Genomic DNA, 24,511 nt, shown 5'->3' on the forward strand with positions numbered 1-24,511 from the left:
TTACATCACTTATGGTAAGTAGAGAACCAGAAACTGGAATCCAAGGTTAGCTGCTCTCAGCACTAATGCTGTTGGGGGAAATGTTTCCAGGGCCATTGAATAGGAAATTAATAATGGTATCTTGAAGAGCCTCAGAACTGTCATTCTAAATATTCCCTCTCATTGCACAGCACTGTCATTTTGGGTAATGCATAAAAGGGCTGAGAGAAATAAATTGTATTGGTTTTACTGTAAAATTGGTTATACAAGGAGTCATGCCGAGGGGCCGCTTTGCCCATTCAGCTGGGAGATCCGAAGAGCAGGCGAAGAGCTGTGAACAGTGGAGCCGGGCCTGATGTCAGAGGTCATCGAGGAGAAGCACCAATGTCACAAACCTGCTGCTACAGTAAGAAACCTGGGGGTCCCACGGTCTTTTACCCTTAATACCAAGACTTGAAAACCCTTCGCTTAAAATTTGAAATCATGTTTATTTGACTGATTTCTAAAATAATATAAACTAACTTTAGAAACTTTGGAAAATACATTAAAATATAAAGAAAATTCTTGGCTGGGCAGGGTCACTCATGCCTGTAATCCCAGCACTTTAGGAGGCTGAGGTGGGCAGATCACCTGAGATCAGGAATTCGAGACCAGCCTTACCAACATGGTGAAACCCCATTTCTACTAAAAATACAAAAATTAGCCTGGTGTGGTTGTAGGCGCCTGTAATCCCAACTACTCAGGAGTCTGAGGCAGAAGAATCGCTTTAGCATAGGAGGCAAAGGTTGCAGTGAGCTGAGATCGCAGCACTGCAATCAAAAAGGAAAAAGAAAGAAAGAAAGAAAAATTCTCACACTGCCCAAAGATGTTTTTTGCCAGTCTTGCTTTTTGTCTATATGTAAGACACATATTTGTCTATATGGGGACACACACACACATACACACACATGCACATACACAATTTTTTTTTTTTAACAAAGATTAGGCTGGGCGCAGTGGCTCACGCCTATAATCCCAGCAGTTTGGGAGGCCGAGGCGGGTGGATAACGAGGTCAAGAGATCGAGACCATCCTGGTCAACAAGGTGAAACCCTGTCTCTACTAAAAATACAAAAATTAGCTGGGCACGGTGGTGTGTACCTGTAGTCCCAGCTACTCGGGAGGTTGAGGCAGGAGAATTGCTTGAACCCAGGAGGCGGAGGTTGCGGTGAGCTGAGATCGTGCCATTGCACTCCAGTCTGGGTAACAACAGCGAAACTCCGTCTCAAAAAAAAAAAAAAAAACAAAGATGGGGTTTCACCATATTGGTCAGGCTGGTCTCCAACTCCTGACCTCAGGTGATCCACCCACCTCAGCCTCCCAAAGTGCTGGGATTTCAGGCATGAGCCACCATGCCCAGCTACACACACTTTTAAAAAAGCTTTTATTTTAGGTTCAGGGGCACATGTGAAGGTTTGTTACATAGTGACATGGCTAGCCTTTGTATCCCCACCCAAATCTCATCTTGAATTGTAATCCCCACATGTCTAGGGAGAAACCAGGTGGAGGTGATAGGATCATGGGGGCAGTTTCCCTCATGCTGTTCTCGCCATAGTGAGTGAGTTCTCACTGAAGGTTTTATAAGGGGCACTTACTTCTTTGCTCGCCACTTTCTCTCGCCTGCTGCCATGTAAGAAGTGCCTCTTCCGTGTCTGCCATAATTATGAATTTCCTGAGGCCTCCCCAGACCTGAGAACTGTGAGTCAGTTAAACCTCTTTTCTTTATAAAATACCAAGTCTCCGCTACATCTTTACAGCAGTATGAAAATGAACTAAGTAAACTTGTGTCATGGGGGTTTATGATACAGATTATTTCATCGCCCGGGTATTAAGCCCAGTACCCAATAGTTATCTTCTCTGTTCCCCTCCCTTCTTCCCCCCTCCGCTTTCCCTCTCCCCGCCTCCCCCTCAAATTCCCCCAGGGTCTGTTTCCTTCTTTGTGGTCATGAGTTCTCATCACTTAGCTCCCATTCATAAGCGAGAATGCGTGATATTTGGTTTTCTGTTCTTGGGTTCGTTTGCTAAGGATAATGTCCTCCAGCTCCATCCACATTCCTCCAACACGTATTTTTTGACTCAGTGGGGGCCCATCATAAACATATTTTGTGACTTTTATAAATTAACATCATACTTGAAGCATTTTACCCTGCCATTAAACATTCTTTGAGAAAATGACTTTGAACAGCCACATCATGCTGCCATTGGGTCATTGCCTTATTTTCAGTCGTTGGGGTTGTATGGCGACTGTGAAAATGTGCCCCTCAGATTTCTCACTCTGGGGAGTATAATTGCCTGAGGGCCCAGCTGCTGTGCCCCGAAATCACCCAGCTCGTGGGGACCCTGCTTCCTGCAGGCTTCTCCCAGCTAGAGACAGCACAGCAGGGATGCTGACAGTGGCTGGTTCCTGGGAGACCCGGGCTCCTCTGTCTGAGGATTTTCCCACATTCGTGCTGAACTCTCATAGGATGGCACCCCCAACTTCCCTTCCTTCTTTCCTCCTGTCCTCCAGCAAGAGTCAGACCTGCCTTGTGGAGGGACAGCTCCAGCAGCCCCTGGCTCCCTCCTCTTTTCCCTCCCAGGCTTGGCTCTGATGAATCTATTATCTATCTATCTATCTATCTATCTATCTATCTATCTATCTATCTATCTATTTGAAACAGACTCTTGCTCTGTCACCCAGGCTGGAGTGCAGTGGCGTGATCTCAGCTCACTACAACCTCTGCCTCCTGGGTTCAGACAATTCTCCTGCCTCACCCTCCCGAGTAGCTGGGATTACAGGTGCACACCATCACGCTCTGCTAATTTTTGTATTTTTAGTAGAGACGGGTTTCACCATGATGACCAGGCTGGTCTGGAACTCCTGACCTCAGGTGATTCTTTCACTTCCACCTCCCAAAGTGCTGGGATTACAGGTGTGAATGTAATCTTGGCCTTGATGAATCTCTTGCATGGCAAAGAGTCTCATTTGGTCTCTGCTTCTAGAGCACCTGGACTAGCACAGTCACCTCCACTTTTGTTTGCTTGTTTGGGGTTTGGTGTTATCCTTAATGCTGGTATGAACATGTACATGCACATATCCTGTCCAAATCTAGGATTATCCCCTCAGGAAGTTCTGTGAGGAAGGAATACCAGGAGGGGGTTACTGTGTGGAGACAGAATCCTTTTGTAAGGCTCTGATGCGTGTTTCAGAAGTAGCTGAGTGGACCTCTCTCACCCTCCGGCCTGCGCCCTTATAAAGCTCTGCTGATGTGAAGGTATAAAAAAACCTCCTATTTATTTGCCTTTCTTAGTTACTTCTGTGGTTGAACAGAGTTTCACATTTACTGCCTATTTGATTTCTGGTTTTATATTTAAGCTTTTCTTTTTTGTTGTTTTTTTGAAATGGAGTCTTGCTCTGTTGCCTAGGCTGGAGTGCAGTGGCATGATCTCAGATCACTGCAACTTCCAACTCCTGGGTTCAAGTGATTCTCATGCCTCCCGAGAGCTGGGATTCCAGGCATGCACCACCACGCCCCACCAAACTTTTCTTTTTCTCTCTCTCCCCTCTCCGCCTTCTTTTCTCATCTGTCTCTCTTTATCTGATTACCTCTTCTATTTGCGTTTTCTTTTCTTCTCTCTTTTTTTGAGGCAGAATCTTGCTCTGTCACCCAGGCTGGAGTACATCCAGCTCACTGCAACCTCTGCCTCTGGGATTCAAGCGATTTTCCTGCTTCAGCCTCCCAAGGAGCTGGGATTACAGGCACCCACCACCACGCCCAGCTAATTTTTGTATTTTTAGTAGAGATGGGGTTTCACCATGTTGACCAGGCTGGTCTTGAACTCTTGACCTCAGGTGATCTGCCCATCTCCACCTGCCAAAGTGCTGAGATTACAGGCGTGAGCCACCGCACCCACTTCTTTTTCCTCTCACCTCTTAATTCTCCTGAACAGGAAAATGAATTTCTTTAAAATTGTTTTCTTACCTCTCTGTATTCCCTGTTCTTCCTTGATAAACTGGGCATGTTTAAGCTTTGACCTTGTCTTGGAAAGGTGCCCTTGAAATAAACAAATCATATTATCATTTACCGTTTTGGTCTCTGTGACTCTTGATTTTTTGTTTGTTTATTTTTCTTTCCTTTCTGATTTGGTGGCACTGATTTTTTAAAAGTCAATATTTTGGACTGTTCCCATCACACGATATACCCTGGAAATTGGTGTCTTTTTTCCTCTTTCTATTTGTGTATTTATTTTTGAGACAGTCTCACTGTTGCTAGGCTGGAGTGCATGCAGTGGCTTGGTCTCGACTCACTACAACCTCCACCTCCTGGGTTCAATCGATTCTCCTGCCTCAGCCTCCCAAGTTGCTGGGATTACAGGCATGCACCACCACAGTCAGCTAATTTTTGTATTTTTAGTAGAGACAGGGTTTCACCATGTTGGCCAGGATGCTCTCGATCTCCTGACCTCATGAGCTGCCTGCCTCAGCCTCCCAAAGTGCTGGGATTATAGGTGTGAGCCACCGCACCCGGCCTATTTTTTGAGATGGAGTTTCGATAGTCGCCCAGGCTGGAGTGCAATGGTGCAATCTTGGCTTACTGCAACCTCTGCCTTTTGGGTTCAAGCGATTCTCCTGCCTCAGTTTCTCAAGTAGCTGGAATTACAGGCCCGTGCCATCATGCCCTGCTAATTTTTGTTATTTTTAGTAGCAACAGGGTTTCACCATGTTGGTCAGGCTGGTCTTGAACTCCTGACTTCAGGTGATCCACCTGCCTCAGCCTCCCAAAGTGCTGGGATTACACACGTGAGACACCACACCAGGCCCTTTTTGCCTCTTTCTAGGTTTTGGCAGATTATCATAAAAATAAATTCTAGTGACTTGAGAGTTTGTGCTAGCTGTGTTCCAGGTAACTTAGGATTCATTGCACTCAACCCCTGTGGTCGGTTCTGTCCCATGTTGCATCTTTCAGGAAAGACAAATATGAATTAGGTTTTTTCCTCTTGCGTAGGCTGTGGTAGACGATCTTGATTTACATGCAAATGTCTGCCCCTAATCTCCTTCTCTATCTCCTTTCAAAATTTTTCTTGTTTCTGAGAATCAGTGGGGAAAACAGGCATGAAGTCAAACGTTGCCATATGGGTAGACCCCCTGCATCAGGCCTCAGGGGCTTGTGCAAAAAACATCGATCCTGGTGAATAGGCATGCTGATCCAGGCTGCAACCTGGATGAACCTTGAGGACACCAGGCTAAGAGAAAGAAACAGCCACAGAAGGCCACATGTTGTCGAGTCCATGTATATGAAATGGGCAGACAGGCAAGCCCAGGGAGGCAGGGAGTAGCTTAGTGGTTACTGGGGGCTGAGGCTAGTTGGGGATGGGAAGTGTCTGCTCATGAGCACAAGGTTTCTTTCTTTTTCTTTCTTTCTTTCTTTTTTTTTCTTTTTGTAGAGATGAGGTCTTGCTATGTTTCCCAGGCTGGTCTCCAATTCGTGGGCTCAAGCGATCCTTCCACCTTAGCTTCCCGAAGTGCTGGGATTACAGGTGAGCTGCCTCGCCATGGTAGAGTTCCTTTTGGGGATGATAAAAATGTTCTGGAATTAGATAATGGTGATGTGGCACAACTGTGACTATGTTTAAAAACATCAGACTGTGGTGGCTCGTGCCTGGCATCCCAGCATTTAGGAGAGTGAGGTGAGAGGAAGGCACGAGCCCAGGAGTTCAAGAACAACCTGCACAACATAGTGAGACCTCGTCTGTATTAAAAACACACACACGCAAAAGATATCCAGTCGTACACTTCATGTATGCATGTATGTATTGAGATGGAATCTCGCTCTGTCATCCAAGCTGGAGTGCAGTGGCACCATCTCAGCTCACTGCAGCCTCTGTCTCCCAGGTTCAAATGATTCACCTGCCTCAGACTCTCGAGTGGCTGGGATTATAGGCGCACACTACCATGCCTGGATGATTTTTGTATTTTTAGTAGATACAGGGTTTCACCATGTTGGCCAGGGTGGTCATGAACTCCTGACCCCAAGTGATCCACCCGTCTCAGCCTTCCAAAGCTCTGGGATTACAGGCATGAGCCACTGTGCCTGGCCCAAGTGCACACTTTAAGTGGGCTAACTTTACAGTATATAAACTATATCTTTTTAAAAAAATGCAAAATACTGATTCCGGGACAGGCACAGTGGCACACGCTTGTAATCCCAGTACTTTGGGAGGCCAAGGTGGGTGGATCACATGAGGTCTAGAGTTAAGACCAGCCTGGCCAACATGGTGAAACCTCATCCCTACTAAAAATACAAAAATCAGCAAGGCGTGGTGGCGTCCATCTGTAATCCCAGCTACTCAGGAGGCTGAAGGAGGTGAATCGCTGGAACTCGGGAGGCAGAGGCTGCAGTGAGCTGAGATTGTGCCACTGCACTCCAGCATGGGTGACAGAGCAAGATTCCGTCCAAAAAAAAAAACTGATTTCAGGGCCCAGCCAAAATTACTAAATCAGAACCTCTGGCTATAAACCCAGGAATGTGCATTTCAACTCCCCATCAGCAGTACTGGCTGTGCACTTTGTTTAAAAATCACAAAGCATTTCAAGACAGATGAGAACAGAGGGTGAAAACAAGCTCGGGGCCCTCTGAGCTCCAGGCCCCATGACTGAGTAGGTCACAGGCTCGAGATCGCCGTCTCTGCAGCCCAGAATGACGCCTGCAAAGGACAGACGGAGCATTTGCCTCTTTCTCCGAGGACCTGGAAGTAGGAGAGGAGAAATTAGTAACTTCAAAAGGTTTCCTCTCCCTGCAAAAGCAATGTGGTGGTTTTAGTGAGAAGAGTGCAGCGGAGTCCCCCAGCTGAGTCATCTCCAGAACTGTGGGCTTCCAGTGACAGATGGAGAAAGCCTGAGTCTGTGCGAGATCTGCGAGCGCTCCTAGGTCAGTCCATCAGTCCGTCGGCATTGAATGACTCTCCTGGCGGGTAGAAGCAGAATGGGAGTTCATTAAAGGAGACCAGGTGGCTTGCAGAATCACTGTGAGCCTGTTGCTCATGGGGAACCCCACTGGGGTGGGGGCACCAGATGGCCATGAGAGTACAACCCCTTTTCCTCCAGAGAGGGGATCTTGTTGCAATTGCCACCTCTCCCTGCAATGAAGCACTGCCACCATCTCTGCTGCTCGTGTCACCAGTGTCTGATCTGAAGTCCGATTGCATTGCCACAGTCTCATGCTGACAGCTTAGCGACAAGATAGGCTGGGAAGGCAGGTGTCACATTTCAGCTTCTGCAGCAGACAGCAGGCCCTGCTGCACCAAACAGTCCTTACCCAGAGTGGGCACGAGTCAAGCTTCGATTCAACTCAGTGCTAGGGAATCAGCATAACACAGCTGATTCAAAGGAGGAGGTGAGAGACTGCTATCACCTCTCATCTGCCTGCCTGTCTGTCTGTTGTCAGTGAGGACAAAGAATGCCGGAAGCAAACAGCTCTGTTAGATGGAAAGTGGTTAACGGCCTATATTAACACAATACAAATGTCAACACAACCTTTGGAGTCGTCTTCTCTACTTGGTAGAGATCATTTGCATCTTATCTGTTTTCTCTAAGTTGGAAGACCCTAGGGCCTAATGAGTAATAAATAATAAGTCAAACAAAGTTGCAAGGCCGTCTAACAGAGCTTCCCGGGTAAGGGAGATGCTCTGTGTCTGTGCTGTCCAATAATGTCACCTCTAGCCCCTGCAGCTTTGGAGTACTCAAGATGTGAGTGACACTGAGGAACCGAATTCTTTTGTTATTTTTTATTTTTTGAAATGGAGTCTCACTCTGTTGCCAGGCTGGAGTGTAGTGTTAGACCATGATCGCTGTCATAACCCTGCTTAACCTGTACTTTTATAGACGCCGAATTTACTCCATCTCAATGACAATATTCCCCACATCTAATACTATGAAAATAAAATGTCAGTTTGAAAACACAAAACCCGTACTACTCCTCCCCCTACTACCCATTTCTTCTACCCTCCTCTTACCCATCTTGCCATTAATAATAACTATAACTTAGAGATTTAGGTTAAATAAGACCAAAGGGGCTGGGGGGCGGTGGCTCACACCTGTAATCCTAGCACTTTGGGAGGCCATGGCGGGTGGATCAGGAGGTCAGGAATTTGAGACCAGCCTGACCAACATGGTGAAACCCCGTCTCTACTAAACGTACAAAAATTAGCCCAGCATGGTGGCGCACACCTGGAATCCCAGCTACTCAGGAGACTGAGGCAGGAGAATCACTTGAACCTGGGAGGCGGAGGTTGCAGTGAGCTGAGAATGTAACACTGCACTCCAGCCTGGGATACAAAGTGAGACTCTGTCTCAAAAAAAAAAAAAGACCAGGCCGGATGGGGTGGCTCATGCCTATAATCCCACCACTTTGGGAGGCCGAGGTGGGTGGATCACCTGAGGTGAGGAGTTCGTGACCAGCCTGACCAACAAGGTGAAACCCTGACTCTCTGAAAAGAAAAAAAAAGACCAAGGGCCTTCAACACCCTTAGTAAGTAAATTACACTTAATTTCTGTAACAGACCTAAGGATTGCAAGACTCTATTCTGCATCAATTGAACGCAAATCAACCCCTTTCATTAAGCTAAGCCCTTGCTAAATTGGTGGAATTCAAACCCAGGAAAACTTAGTTAACAGCTAAACACTGCAATCACCTGGCTTCAATCCACTTCTCCAGCCCTTCCTTGCTGGGAAACAGGCAGGAGAAGCCCTGGCAGGATTGATGCTGCTCCTGTGAATTGCAATTCAACATGACAGGTCACCTCAGGGCTGGTCAGAAGAGGCCTTGATGTCTGTCTTTAGATTTATGGTCTAATGCTTACTCAGCCATTTTACCTTTTTTTCCACTTATGTTCATCAAACATTGATTGTTTTTAACTACCCACAAAGATATTGGAATGCTCACTATACCCGCTATTCCGTGCATGAGCGGGGAGAGGGGGCACCGCCTTCAGCCTTCTGATTCGAGCAGAATTAGGCGAGCCAGGAACTCTGCTAGGAGATGATCATCTATAATGTTATTGTCACTGCCCATGCATTCGTCATTGTCTTCCTTATAGTCATACCAATTATAATTGAGGGTTTTGGCAACTGACTGGTCCCTCTGATAATTGGTACACCCAATATGGCATTTCCCCGGATAAATTATATGGGCTCTGACCTCTCCCCACTCTCTCCTACTCCTGCTGCCATATTCAATAGTAGAAGCTGGTGTGGGAACCAGGATTATCCCTTTAGAAGGAAACCCAGCACATGCAGGAGCCTCTGTTGATCTGACTTTCTTCTCGCTCCACTTGGCAGGTGTTTCTTCTATTTTAGGGGCATTAACTTTAATACTACAATTATTAACATAAAGCCCCCAGCCATATCTACCATGCTGGCCAGGCAGGTCTCAACTTCTGACCTCAGGTGATCCACCCGCTTCGACCTTCCAAAGTGCTGGGATTACCCAGCACTCAGTGCAGTATAAGCCACCACACTCAGCCAAAACAAAAAAAAAGTTTTGGGCCAGGCGCAGTGGCTCACACCTGTAATCCCAGAACTTTGGGAGGCCGAGGCGGGTGGATCATGAGGTCAGGAGTTCAAGACCAGCCTGGCTAAGATAGTGAAACCCCATCTTAAAAAAAAGAAAGAAAGAAATGTTTTAAGTTTTTTTTTTTTTTTTTTAATAGAGTTGGGAGGCCAGGCAGGGTGGCTCACACCTATAATCCCAGCACTTTGGGAGGCTGAGGCGGGCAGATCACCTGAGGTCAGGAGTTTGAGACCAGCCTGACTAACATGGTGAAACCCTGTCTCTACTAAAAATACAAAAATTAGCCAGGCATAGTGGCGGGCACCTGTAATCCCAGCTATTTGGGAGGCTGAGACAGGAGAATTGCTTGGACCTGGGAGGCGGAGGTTACAGTGAGCTGAGATCGTGACATTGCACTCCAGCCTGCATGACAAAGCAAGGCTCATCTCAAAAATAAAATAGAAAAGGTGAGAAGGCTGAATGAGGCGGCTCACGCCTGTAATTCCAGCACTTTGGGAGGCTGAGGCAGGTGGATCACTTAAGGCCAGGAGTTTGAGACCAGCCTGGTCAACATGGTAAAACCCTGTCTCCACTAAAAATACAAAATTAGCTGGGCGTGGTGTTGCATGCCTGTAATCCCAGCTACTCAGGAGACTGAGGCAGAGAATTGCTTGAACCCAGAAGGCACAGATTGCAGTGAGCTGAGATCGCGCCATTGCACTCCAGCCTGGGCAACAAAGGCAAAACTCCATGTCAAAAAGGAAAAAAAGGAAGGAAAATAGAGGTAGGATCTCGCCGTGTTGCCCAGGCTGCTCTCAAACTCCTGGGCTCAAGTGATCCACCCGCCTCAGCCTCCTAAAGCACTGGGATTACAGGGGTGAGCCACAGCACCTGGCCTATTTTAAGTAATTTTAGATTTATAGGAAAGTTATAGACAGCACAGAGTTCTCCTATACTCTTCACCCAGCTTCCTTTTACGTAACTGTGCACATTTATCAAAACTAAGCGATTAACACTTGTACGATATTAATAACTAGACTAACAGCTGGCTTTGAATTTTCTCCCATTTTTTCACTAATGTCTGTTTTTTGGTCCAAGAGTCAGTCCAGGTTCCCACATTTTGCTTAGTCCTCGTATCTTGTTAGTCTTCAGTCTGTGAACTTTTCTTAGCCTTTCCTTGTTTTTCATGACCCTGACACTTTGGAAGAGTGCCAGTCAGGGGTTTTGTGAAATGATGCTTGGTTGGGCTTGGCAGGTGTTTTCTCATGATGGGACGGGGATGGTGGGTTTGGAAGATCACAGAGAGGTGAGGGAGGTACCTTCTCATCATGTCACCGGGTGTGTGATACCCAAGTGCTGGCCAGCATTCGCCTGGATCGCTGGCTGGAGGTGGTGTCTGTCACGCATCTCCCCCATCTCCTTGTAGTATTCCCTCTTGTGCTCTGTTCTATTTATTTATTTATTTATTTATTTATTTATTTTTGAGACAGAGTCTTGCTCTGTCTCCAGGCTGGAGAGCAATGGTGCGATCTTGGCTCACCACAACCTCTGACTCCCTGGGTTCAAGTGATTCTCCTGCCTCAGCCTCCCGAGTAGCTGAGACTACAGGCGTATGCCACCATGCCCAGCTAATTCTTGTATTTTTAGTAGTGACGGGATTTCACCATGTTGGCCGGGATGGTCTCCATCTCTTGACCTCATGATCCTCCCGCCTCGGTCTCCCAAAGTTCTGGGATTATAGGCATGAGCCACTGCATTCAACCTTCGCTCTGTTCTTTAGAAGAGAGTCACTAAGTCCTACCCACCTTCAAGGGGAGGGGAGTTAAGCCCCAGCTCCTGGAGGGGGGAATATTTGTGGACATATGTTAAAGCCACCACCATGGTTTGAAGACAGATTCTTTGAGGCTGTGCAAATTTCCTGTTTCTCCTCGAAGTTCCACCTGCTACCTTTAGCATTCGTCTGTGGATTCTGCCTGAGGCAGTGGTTATTGCGGTGCTCTAATGATGATTTTCTATTTCCCTCATTCCTTCTGTATTTATAATTTATTGGTTAGAATGCTGTCAGGAACGTTCGTGTCATTTTCCTCATTTATTCATTTTGTCAACCATTTATTTTTTATGTTTTTGGTTTTGAGGCAGGGTCTCACTCTGTCACCCAGGCTGGAGTACAGTGGCACCATCTCAGCTCACTGTAACCTCCGCCTCTCGGGTTCAAGCAAGTCGTGCCTCAGCCTCCCAAGTAGCTGAAATTACAGGCGTGAACCACTACACTCAGCTAATTTTTGTATTTTTGTGGAGATGGGGTTTCGCCATGTTGCCCAGGCTGGTCACGAACTCCTGACCTCAAGTGATGCTCCTACCTTGGTCTCCCAACGTGCTGGGATTACAGGTATAAGCTACCATGCCTGGCCCAATGTTTATATCATTGTGATATAAACAAATTGTGATATATTTGTTTATATCACAATGAACTTGTAGATATTTACTTTATTCTTTGAAAGGACATATGGCCATCTTTTTGCCTTATTTCCCAGTTTTAGATAATATTTCTAATATGAGTAAAGGTGTTCTGATGTAAAAGAGAGAGAGAAGTCTGCCACAGTGGATGTTTTCTGGAAAGATCACCAAAACCTTGTCACTGGAGGCTAGGATAGCTGGTGGCTTTAAAGCCTGCTACAGGGATGGGTGTGGTGGCTCACGCCTTTAATCCCTGCACTTTGGGAGGCCGAGGCAGGTGGATCACTTGAGGTCAGGAGTTCAAGACCACCCTGACCAATATGGCAAAAACCCCATCTCCACAAAAATACAAAAATTCGCATGGTGGCTTGAGCCTGCTGTCCCAGCTACTTGGAATGCTGAGGCAGGAGAATCACTTGAACCTGGGAGGTGGAGATTGCAGTAAGCCAAGATGGTACCACTTCACTCTAGCCTGGGTGACAGAGTAAAACTCTGTCTCAAAAAAAAATAAAAAGCCTGCTAGGGGACTGCAGTAGAAATACCTACAAGAGGCCAAGCGCAGTGGCTCATGCCTATAATCCCGGAATTATGGGAGGCAAGATGGGTGGATCACAAGGTCAGGAGTTCAAGACTAGCCTGACCAAGATGGTGAAACACCATCTCTACTAAAAATATAAAAATTAGCCAGGCAGGGTGGCAGGCACCTGTAATCCCAGTTATTCAGGAGACTGAGGGAGGAGAATCCCTTGAACCTGTGTGACAGAGATTGCAGTGAGCCAAGATCACACAACTGCACTCCAGCCTGAGAGACAGAGTGAGATTCTTGTCTCAAAAAAAAAGAAAAAAAGAAATACCTACAGGAGTAAAACTGAAAAGTCCAAGACTGAACTGCATGTCTCAGAGTCCTGACCACATCCCCCTTACATGTGCAAACCACACTTCTTTGGTCCTCAGTTTTCCCCAGAGACAAGATGAAGATATCGGTGCTGGTAGACTCAAGATTAGTGGTTCTCAAACTCGAGGGTGTCTTAGAATCCCCTGGAGGGTTCCATAATGCCCAGATTGCTGGCTCTACCCACAGACCTTCTGATTCAGTAGGTCTGGGGTGAGACCTGAAGATTTACATTTCTAAAACGCTGCCACAGGCTGCTGCTGGGGCAGAGGCCCCGCTTTGAGTCCGAGTGATCTCTAAGAAGTTTTAACAGTTTGGGACTTAACACTGATTCAAATGACAAATTCTTTGAACCTGGCTATCAAGAAGTCCCCCTAGGCACTGAAAACCAAGTGAGGAGTTGTGCCCAGGACACTGTAAGATTGCTGCATGCCACACCTGGCATTGAGGGCCTGTGAGACCCAGCCATGGCCCAGGGAGGAACAAAGCCTGGGTAAGGCGAAGAAGCCCAAGCTGGAATCTGGGCTCTACCCCCAGTGGTGTGGCCCTGAGCAAGTGACTAACGGACTTCCTGCCTCAGTTTCCCTACCTATGAGAAGAGGATGGTACTTAACATGTTCTGGCGTAAAGAAAATGCTCCGTGGTGTTTATTTCTGCTAGGATCACACTTTGCCTCTGGAGTGCAGAGGTGCTGTTCTAGCTCACTGCAGCCTCGGATTCCTGGGCTCAAGCAATCCTCCCACCTCAGCCTCCCAAGTAGCATACCACCATGTCCGGCTTTTTTTTTTTTTTTTTTAGAGATGGGATCTTGCTCTGTTGCCCAGGCTGGTCTGAAACTCCTGGCCTCAAGCAGTCCTCCAGCCTCAGCTTCCCAAAATGCTAGGATATCTGAACCATGTTGCAACCCTGTGAGGCTGTGGCCATCACCAACACCATGTCCAGACGAAACTAGCCACTGTGCCTGGCCAGGATCATTATTATTTTTTCTTTCTTTCTTTTTTTTTTTTGAGACGGAGTTTTGCTCTTGTTACCCAGGCTGGAGTGCAATGGCACGATCTCAGCTCACCACAACCTCCGCCTCCTGGATTCAAGCAATTCTCCTGTCTCAGCCTCCTGAGTAGCTGGGACTACAGGTGCGCACCACCATGCCCAGCTAATTTTTGTATTTTTAGTAGAGACGGGGTCTCACCTTGTTGACCAGGATGGTCATTATCTCTTGACCTCGTGATCCACCCACCTCGGCCTCCCAAAGTGCTGGGATTATAGGCGTGAGCCACCACACCTGGCCTCCTTTCTTTTTTTAAATAGAGATGGGGTCTCACTATGTTGCCCAGGCTGGCCTTGAACTCCTGGGCTCAAGTGATCCTCCTGCCTTGATCTCCCAAAGTGCTGGGATTACAGGTGTGAGCCATGGTGTCCGGCTCAGGGTCATTATTTTTTTTACTAGGCCTGTCCAGTGCGGAGAAATGATAGTGGTAGAATTGGTGCCTCTTTCTAGAGCATGTCCGTCTGCCCTCTGCCACAGCTCTACCCAGCTTGGAGTCCCATTCGCTAATTTCAAGCTCTTCATCACAGATTACGAGAAAAATTCAATACAGTTTATTAAACAGATGGCAAGGGCCCTTCCAAGAAGCATTAACAACTCTTCTTATAATGAATACCAACAAATTAGCACAGCTGCCACCTCCCACTCTCACAAGGGTATATATAATAAGTAAGATTTAAGCCTGCAGAAGAGAAACAGTCCATAAATACCAAGACTAATAACAATAGCATAATGTTTTTCAAGGTAATTCACAAATTTACATCTCAGCCCTCCCAGGACTAGCCCATCTGAGGGGTCGCTGAGATTATTGGAAAAATATACTTTAGGAATCATGGCAGAGTTTCCACATATAGCTGCCGGTCATTTTTTTAAGGCTGCTTAAAAAAAAAGTTCCTGCCATTCCAGAATGAATAGATAGCCTTAGGTGGTGGCCTCCTGGGCTCCAGAGGTCAACGATTTTAATGCAAGGTCCATGCATTCTGAAAACTGCTTAAAAATAGTCAGGATGAAGCATTTACGTTCAAAGGTTTCTGTTGGCATAGAAATGTTTGTTTCTGGTGCATCTTGAAATATGAGTTTGTTGAGTTGCTCTATGATTTCGTCAATAACAGATTTGCTGTCTACCTGACTGATCACCTTGAGATGTGCCCGGATGGCTAAACTGTGGATATTGTTTGGCGGCTGGGCGTCGGGGATGAAACACGGCAGCGTGTAGTTCTGGGACACGGGCACCCCCTTCTCTTCCTCCACCTGTGGAATGAGGAGAAATAGTGAGTGCTTGGTTTGCAATAACAGCTGAAAGTCTCAGCCGAGAATGTTTGCATGCTTCCTCCGTGACCCGCCTGGTTGATATATTTATCTGACCAGTGTCATGACTCTATGAGGCTGTGCCACCCCGAACCCCATTTCCAGACAAAACTAGAGCTCAGGTGGTCGCAGTCCTGAAGCCTGTGCTCAGAACTGCTGCTCCATCCAGCTGAGGCGTCCCCAGCCTTCCAGAATCCATGCTCACATGCCCAGGGAGGTGGGAATTGGAGCACATCTGGCCTTCCATGGCAGCTCCCTGCCCTGTGGGACTCTGTGTTGAAGCCACACACGCCCCACTTATAGAGGAGAGTGTTAGGCTTGTCTGGGAAGGCCTCCGAGATGCAAGGAAGAGTTTTTCCAAACTAACCAAGGAGTGCGGACCACTCCCTCCCTTCCCTCTTCCTAAGGACTAACCATTTTTTGGGTCAGACCAAATTGCTAGCAACACCTCACTCAGCAACCTGAACTGCCCAGTCACCTTTGCTTGGTAACAACCTCAGCCTTTTATAAAAGCCAAGGCTGAAGTCTAAATGCCAAGGCAGGGCCAGGCTCGATGGCTCACGCCTGTAATCCCAGCACTTTGGGAGGCCAAGGTGGGCAGATCTTGGGGTCAAGAGATGGAGACCATCCTGACAAACATGGTGAAACCCTGTCTCTATTAGTAAAAGATACAAACATTAGCTGGGCGTGGTGGCACGTGCCTGTAGTCCCAGCTACTCAGAAGGCTGAGGCAGGAGAATCACTTGAACCTGGGAGGCAGAGGTTGCAGTGAGCTGAGATTGCACCACCGCACTCCAGCCTGGGCAACAGAGTGAGACTGTCTCAAAAAAAAAAAAAAAAAAAATGCCAAGGTAGATGAGAAGGGTAATGCCAATTTTATGAATTGTTTCCAAGTTTGGGTATTTGTTCATTGGACAAAGCTATCTTGTCTGGGCGCGGTTGCTCACGCCTGTAATCCCAGCACTTTGGGAGCTTAAGGCGAGTGGATCAGAGGTCAGGAGATCGAGACCATCCTGACCAATATGGTGAAACCCCATCTCTACTAAAATACAAATATTAGCTGGGTGTGGTGGCACGCATCTGTAATCCCAGCTACTCGGGAGGCTGAGGCAGGAGATTCCCTTGAACCAGGGAGTCGGAGGTTGCAGTGAGCCAAGATCGCGCCATAGCACTCCAGCCTGGCGACAGAGGGAGACTCCATCTCAAAAAAAAAAAAAAAAAAAGGCCATCTTCATCTGTCTAGTTGCCCCCATCCCTTCCTGGCATGGCCACAGACCGAGCTTCAGGTCTGAAGAGAGGAGCCTCTTTGGAGGGCAATGGAAGGCATTTTTAAAACATGGTTTGGAAAAGGAATCTCTACAGCACTCACGTCTTTCAAAAGTATCTTCGACAGGAACTGCAGTTCCTCAACTACTTTCTGTACTTCACTTGGTGGTAGCAAATGGACAGGCAGCGTGTGGCAGGCCAGCCAGCTTCCCAGGCAGCAGAGCAGGAACAGCACAGATGTGGCAGGGCCTGAGGAGAGAACGATGTGGTGAGCACATGCCTCACACACCCCTGCCCACCCCGGCTCCATCCCTCCAGCCGCTACTGGGCCATCCCTGGGGCGAGTGCTTCCAGAATCTTCCTGGCGACATAGATGGTGCCCAAGACTTTGGAAGCACCAGGACCATTGATACCTGAGTGAGAGGCCATGGCGAGAGAGTGTGAGGTTGGCTTCAGCAGGGGCGCTGGAGCCAGATGTGTTAGCCATGGCTGCCTGGAGATATATAAAGGCCAGGCCGAGGAGGATGAGCTGTCAGCGTCCTGCCCGTGGCAAAACCGCTACTCAGCTTTTCTCCAGAAAACACTCGAAGTTCTGCCGGTCATGGTGGGTGAAAGGGCTGGAAGGAAATGCTGAGGTTACCCTCAAGGTGGGCAGATGCCTGACTCAGTGCAGATTCGCACCGACTTCACAGGAAGGCACATGCATCTTTGCCTTTTCTTCCTGGAAGGAGCCTGTTGATTTGACTAGACAAAATTTTGAAGCCCAGTATTGACTGACACGATCTACCACCAGGGAGCGGGTGACCCACAGGGGTTCATGGGCAGGGCCCACGGGGAATTTCTGGGGAGGAAATGCGAAGCTGGCATAAGATGCGCAGAATGTGGTATCTCTGGAAATTTCTGCAGCCTATGCCCATGCCAGTGTGAGGGACCACCCCGTAGCTGCTGTGAGTGCGGCGGGTTGAAGGCTCCATCTCAACCCTGTGTGGCCTTGGACGCCACTGGACTCTCTGCCATGGCTCTGCAACCTCAGGGCCCAGAACCAGACACTGTGCTCCAGAGTTACTGGCTGAAATCCTTGTTCATATGGCCTTGAACTCCTGATCTCGAGATCTGCCTTGGCTTCCCAAAGTGCTGGGATTACAAGCGTGAGCCACCATGCCTGGCCTCAATTTTTGTATTTTTAGTAGAGATGGGGTTTCACCATGTTGGGAGGAGGTCAGTCTGGGCGGCCCGTAGAACCCAAGATACGCAGAGTGACACAGCCAGGAAGCCCCACCACCCTTCACCCCAAGGCTCCTGCAGCCACCACTGACTTTTTCTTGACTTCCCAAACTGCGACAGTATGACTTTCACCACCCCAATAATTTAATCAAAATCCTCTAGCGAAGTCCGTGGTAGGCATGACTTTCATCTAAAGGTGTTTACTACCACAATTCTGCTGCATTGCCTGGCAAATGGATTTTGTAGATGTAGTCATGGTTACCAATCAGTTTGCCTAAGATAGAGACATTACCCTGGTCCCCGGCAGGCCCCAACGCCTTCCCTTGAGCCCATAAAGCAGAAGAGGAAGATGGAGAGATTCCGAGTGAGAGAAGGGCTCGGCCGACCTGCCGTTGCTGGCTTGAAGATGGAGGGGGTGGCGTGAAAAGTTCGAGAAGGAAATTATTTGGTCAATAACTAAGGGAGACCTGTGGGGATCGCTCCCGTGTGAGGCCCCTAGGAAATGGGCCTCACCATCTGGTGAACTTGAGCCCGGACACAGATCCCTGGTTGGGGGAGTCGAGCTGAGGGAAAGCAGGAACCGAGAGAGGAACTATATGTTATTCAAAATAATCAACAGTCATTACTTTATGGATATGAGGACTTGGGAGGCATTGTGTCCACTTTTGGCTTCTTATGGTTTATTGCTTGATTGTGTTCATTTTGGACCCTTGTTGCCTTCATTGTAAAATATTAACTTAAGTATTTACACTTGGTAACTTACTTACCCTAACTTACTGGGTGTAACTGTAACTTACTTACCATGGCTTACAGGGCGTGACTGTAACTTACTTACCATAGCTTACAGGGCGTGACTGTAACTTACTTACCATGGCTTACAGGGCGTGACTGTAACTTACTTACCATGGCTTACAGGGCGTGACTGTAACTTACTTACCATGGCTTACAGGGCGTGACTGTAACTTACTTACCATGGCTTACAGGGCGTGACTGTAATCTACTTACCTTGACCTATTGGGCGTAACCTACTTACTGGGCGTAGCCTACTTACTGCGCTTAACTTACTTACTGGGTGTAACTTGCTTACTGTAACTTAAGTATGTTAATCTGGTGTAAACAACTTTAACTTCAGAAAAGTATATAATGAAACACATTGCAGAAATAAAATTGCTGCATGAGCATAGCGCATTTAGCCCTCCAGACCTCGCCTTTTCTATCTCCTTTTTTTCTGGCGCGTGCTCTCTTCCAGGTTTGGGACCCTCTCGCTGGACGAGATTCCCGGGCTCACGTTCAGTTCACAACATAACCACTGGGCTTGGAAGAGGATGCTGAACCCTAGGTGAGCATGCTGAACCCTAGCCAGCCAGCACTTTTATTTTAGCTCAGTGAGTTCCTGAGCAAAGAAGGTATCCACAGCATGCTAGGATCTTGACCTACAGACACTATGAGAAAGAAAGTGTGTAAGTGTGTGTGTGTGTGTAATGGACAGCATCTTGCTCTGCCACTCAGGCTGGAGTACAGTGGTGTGATCATGGCTCACTGCAGCCTTGACCTCCCAGACTCAAGGAGCCCTCCTACCTCAGCCTCCCAAGTAGCTGGGACTATAGGCCCATACCACACCATCATGCCTGGCTAATTTTTGTATTTTTGTAGTGATGGGGTCTGACCATGTTGGCCAGGCTGATGTTGAACCCCTGGACTCAAGCAATCCCGCCTCAGCTTCCCAAAGTGCTGGATCACAGGCATGAGCCACTACACCTGGTCACATTTGTGTGTGTGTTTTAAAAATTTTTATTTATTATTTTGTGATGGGGTCTGGCTCTGTTGCCCAGGCTGGGGTACAGTGGCACAATCTTGGCTCACTGCAACCTCTGCCTCCTGGGTTCAAGTGATTCTCCTGCCCTGGCCTCCTGAGTAGCTGGTATTACAGGCGTGAGCCACCATGCCTAGCTAATATTTGTATTTTTAGTAGAGACAGGGTTTCACCATGTTGGCCAGGCTGGTCTCAAACTCCTGACCTCAAGTGATCCACCCACCTCAGCCTCCCAAAGTTCTAGGATTACAGGCAGGAGCCACCACTCCTGGCCGCATTTGTGGATTTAAACTGCTGTTTGTACTATTTGTTATGGCAGCAATGGGGAACTAATACAGACCCAGAGACTGCATGTTGTCAGCCTTACTGGGGTTTCAGCCTTCATTTTACGTCACCTTCTATGGCATGAAACATTACCAACCACTTCCCCCTTCATGATGACCCCTTGTTCTGCTCCCGTAGCGTCCAACCCATTCTGCCCCTCTCCCTGGCTCCATGGTCTCCACCAGTGATCTGGATTTGTCACACTTCAGTGTCTGTCTCCTTCACTCTCCAGACCTGAATGTCCACCTGAACATCCCACCGGCACCTCCAAATCAACATGCCCAAAGTGGGTGAGAACAGGGCAATAGTGACGTGGATGGATTGTGGAAATGTTTAGCAGGGTAAGTATGTAAGACATGGCTTATTTATTTTTTTTGAGTCGGAGTTTCAGGATGGAGTTGCCCAGGCTGGAGTGCAATGGCACGATCTCGGCTCACCGCAACCTCCACTTCCCAGGTTCAGGCGTTTCTCCTGCCTCAGCTTCCCATGTAGCTGGGATTATAGGCATGCGCCCCCACACCCGGCTAATTTTGTATGTTTAGTAAAGACAGGATTTCTCCATGTTGGCCAGGGTGGTCTCAAATCCCCGACCTCAAGTGATCTGCCTACCTCGGCCTCCCAAAATGTTGGGATTACAGGCGTAAGCCATGACACCTGGCCAGAGATGACATTGGATTGGATATGGGGATAGCGGTGAGGGAAGAGCTGTTACCCAAATATCAAACTGAGAGCATCACAGGCCTTAGGCCTTTGGGGCTTGGGTGAGATGAATTTCGGCTCTTTGCTTGTTGGTTGGCTGGATTTGGTTTTGTTTTCTTTAAGAGGCAAAGTCTCACTCTGTCACCCAGGATAGAGTGCAGTGATGCCATCACAGCTCACTGCAGCCTCAAACTCCTAGGCTTCCTGCCTCAGCGTCCTGTGTAGCCAGGTAGCACACAGCACACGCCATGCCTGGCTAATTTTTTAACTTTAATTTTTGTAGAAATAAGATCCTGCTATGTTGCCCAGGCTGGTCTTGAACTAGGCTCAAGCAATCTACCCACCTTGGCCTTCCAAAGTGCTGGGGCTCCAGGTATGAACCACACACCCAGCCTAATTCAGTTTTGTTTGTTTTGTTTTTGAGATTGAGTCTCACTCTCACTCAGGCTGGAGTAAAGTGGCCCAATCTCGGCTCACTGCAACCTCCACCTCCCGGGTTCAAGGGATTCTCCTGCCTCAGCCTCTAGAGTATCTGGGATTAGAGGTGCCCACCACCACACCTGGCTAATTTTTATATTTTTGGTAGAGACAGGGTTTCGCCATGTTGGCCAAGCTGGTCCTGAACTCTAGAGCTCAAGAGATTAGCCTGCCTCGGCCTCCCAAAGTGCTGGGACTCGGCCTCCCTGGTGCGAGCCACATGGCCAGGCTGATTCAGCTTTTGACACAGTGAATAAGAATGTTACGGAATTCTCAGCTGAAGACACACAGCAGGCCATTGGACGTGTGGGCCTGAGCGTGAAGGAAGGAGCTACCAACATAAATGTGGGTGCCAACGAGGTATGTGGCAGATAAAACTGCAAGCCGGTAAGAGATGAGCAGTGTGATGTGTGGGAGCCAAGCGTGGAGACCTGAGATATGCCTTCATCAACAGGACAGGGAGAAGATGATGATTTAGTCTAGAACATGGAGAAGGTGCTCTCAAGAGAAAAAGAAGGCCAGGCGTGGTGGCTCACGCCTGTAATCCCCGCACTTTGGGAGGCAGAGGTGAGCAGATCATGAGGTCAAGAGATTGAGAACAGCCTGGCCAACATGGTGAAACACTGTCTCTACTAAAAATACAAAAACTAGCTTTGTGTGGTGGTGGTGCCTGTAATTCCAGCTACTCAGGAGGCTGAGGCAGGAGAATCACTTGAACCTGGGAGGCGGAGGTTGCAGTGAGCTGAGATCGCACCACTGCACTCCAGCCTGGTGACAGAGCAAGACATTGTCTCAAAAAAAATGAGAGAGAGAAAAAGAAAAGTACCAGAAATACATGTTGTCATGGAATAAGATGAAAAGTAACTTTCAAGAAGGAGGAAATGGTTGACATCATCAAATCCATGAAGAGGTGAAATACGATAAAGACTGCGGAGATTCACTGGATTGGGCAACATGTGGTCACAGGAACTTTGCTAGGAGAGTTTGAATGCATTTTTGGTTTGGTATATTGTGGTGGTTTGGGAAGTGAGGAAAAAGTGAGCGTAGGCCGGCTGTGGTGGCTCACGCTTGTAATCCCAGCATGGGAGGGAGGCCAAGGCAGGCAGATCACTTGAAGACAGGAGTTTGAGACCATCTTGGCCAACATGATAAAGCCCCATCTCTACTAAAACTACAAAAATTAGCCAGGCATGGTGGTGGGCACCTGTAATTTCAGCTACTCAGGAGTCTTGAACCCGGGAGGCGGAGGCTGCAGTGGGCCGAGATTGTGTCACTGCACTCCAGTCCAGTGACACAGCAAGACTCCATCTCAAAAAATAAATAAGGGAAAAAAAGGGAGCCTAGACCACTGTGTCAAGAAGCGTGGATGAAAAGGAAGAGAAAAAGAGACAGTGGCGGCTGCACGGGGACTTGGGATGAAGGGTGGAAGGGCTTCCTGGTGGGTCCCTTCTGTGCATCTTGGGTTCTATGTACCACCCAGACCTGACCTCATCCCTGAGCCTCCTAACCAATGGCTGATTTGACAGACGCCCATTGATTGGCATCTGGACCTTCACTTGTTTCAAACAGGATGTTTGATTTCCCCTCTGAGTCTTGTCTTTCCTCGCTGCACATCGTCCACCTGTTGCTCCATCAAAATCCCAGGAGCCCCATCTGCGGTTCATCTCCTTGACTTATTTATCATATGGACTCACAGATATTTATTTTATTCTTTGAGGGCTATGCAGGGTGGCTCATACCTATGATCCCAGCACTTTGGGAGGCCGAGGTGGGTGGATCACTTGAAGTCAGGAGTTCGGGACCAGCCTGGGCAACATGGTGAAACCCCGTCTCTACTAAAAAATACGAAAACCTTAGCCAGGCATGGTGATGCATGCCTGTAGTCCCAGCTAGCTACTCAGGAGGCTAAGGTGGGAGGACCACTTTAGCTTAGGAGGTTCAGGCTTCAGTGAGCTGCTGTGATCACTCACGCCACTGCACTGTAGCCTGGATGACAAAGTGAGACCTGTCCCCCCCCCGCCGCTCCCAAAAAAGGGATATGGTCATCTTTTTGCCTTAAATCCCAGTTTTGGATAATTTTTCTAATAACAGTACAGTTGTCCTGATACCGTTTAGTTAAAAAGAATGAGAGATGTTGATGTGTTCTTCCATGTGGGGGATCCGTCAGAGCAGCCAGAGCGGTGGGAAAAACTATAGGAAAAGGAGGCAAACCTACTGAAAAGTCAAAGGTTTTGGGCCCTGGGGGAGAATAGCTGATGGCAGCCGTTATCTAGCCCCGAGGCAGCCTGCAGGAGTGAAGGGGGAAGTTATCTTGATCAGGCTTGTTTGAAGCTGTCCAGGAACTGACCTTTGAACATCCACTGGTGAAGTTCCCTGAAAGGGGAACAATAAGTGTTAATTACCTACAGGTTGTGTTTGCTCCAGGCATTTGGCATTGGGCCTGCACTGGATAAAAGCAAGCAGCTCCAGCGTCTGGGGCTGCCTCTCTGGCCACTAGAGCCAGGCATTCCCCTCGCTGCTCTTACACTGCATGCCCGGTGAGTACTCATTTCATCCCCTGGCCAGAGTCTGCAGGACAGACCCAGAACCTCCAAAATTCATTTGTCGGAACCTGATGCCCAGTGTGATAGTATTAAGAGGTGGGGTCCTTTGGGAAGTGATTCAGTATGGGGGCTCCTCATGAATGGGATTAATGTCCTTACGAAAGGGGCTTCATGGCTGGGCGAAGTGTGGATTGCCTGACCTCAGGAGTTCGAGACCAACCTAGACAACATGGTGAAACTCCATCTCTACTAAAATACAAAAAATTAGCCGAAAGTGGTCATGCGCCTGTGATCCCAGCTGCTCAGGATGCTGAGGCAGGAGAATCGCTTGAACCTGGGAGACAGAGGTTGCAGTGAGCCGAGATTGGGCCCCTGCACTCCAGCCTGGGCGACAGAGCAAGACTCCATCTGAATAAAATAAAATAAATAAAAAATAGGCCGGGCGCGGTGGCTCAAGCCTGTAATCCCAGCACTTTGGGAGGCCGAGGAAGGTGGATCACGAGGTGAAGAGATCGAGACCATCCTGGTTAACATGGTGAAACCCCGTCTCTACTAAAAATACAAAAAATTAGCTGGGCATGGTGGCGCGTGCCTGTAATCCCAACTACTCAGGAGACTGAGGCAGGAGAATTGCCTGAACCCAGGAGGCGGAGGTTGCAGTGAGCCGAGATGGCGCCATTGCACTCCAGCCTGGGTAACGAGCAAAACTCCGTCTCAAAAAAAAAAATTAATTAATTAATTAATTAAAATAAATACATAATAAAATGAGGTCCGAGTGCTTAACCAGTTATACAGGTGGACAGTGATAAAACCCCTGACGCAGGCTTAGAGAGACCCACCCTGGCACCCACTGGCTGGCTGGAGATGTTTGGCCTTGGGGTCTGTTCTCCTTTATCGATCTGTCAGAGGGGTATAGGAT

General features: G+C 48.0%; 1 protein-coding gene and 1 long non-coding RNA gene across 2 annotated transcripts; one reads left to right on the forward strand and one right to left on the reverse strand.

Annotated features, from left to right (window-relative positions):
• Positions 1 to 14,859: 14,859 nt before the first annotated feature.
• On the reverse strand, positions 14,860 to 17,486 carry IL31 (interleukin 31). The gene is made up of 3 exons (XM_078338168.1): positions 17,345 to 17,486; positions 16,616 to 16,761; positions 14,860 to 15,189 (listed from the first exon to the last, which is right to left on the reverse strand). The coding sequence occupies exons 1-3, from the start codon at positions 17,484 to 17,486 to the stop codon at positions 14,860 to 14,862; spliced, it is 618 nt and encodes a 205-aa protein (XP_078194294.1).
• A 1,450-nt stretch (positions 17,487 to 18,936) lies between these two features.
• LOC118144374 (uncharacterized) lies at positions 18,937 to 23,586 on the forward strand. Its single transcript, XR_004729154.3, has 3 exons — positions 18,937 to 19,075; positions 20,106 to 20,214; positions 23,458 to 23,586. It is a non-coding gene; the product is annotated as an uncharacterized LOC118144374 (long non-coding RNA).
• The last annotated feature ends 925 nt before the right edge of the window (positions 23,587 to 24,511 follow it).

Source organism: Callithrix jacchus, chromosome 9 (assembly GCF_049354715.1).
Source record: "Callithrix jacchus isolate 240 chromosome 9, calJac240_pri, whole genome shotgun sequence".
Classification (NCBI taxonomy): Eukaryota; Metazoa; Chordata; class Mammalia; order Primates; family Cebidae; genus Callithrix; species Callithrix jacchus.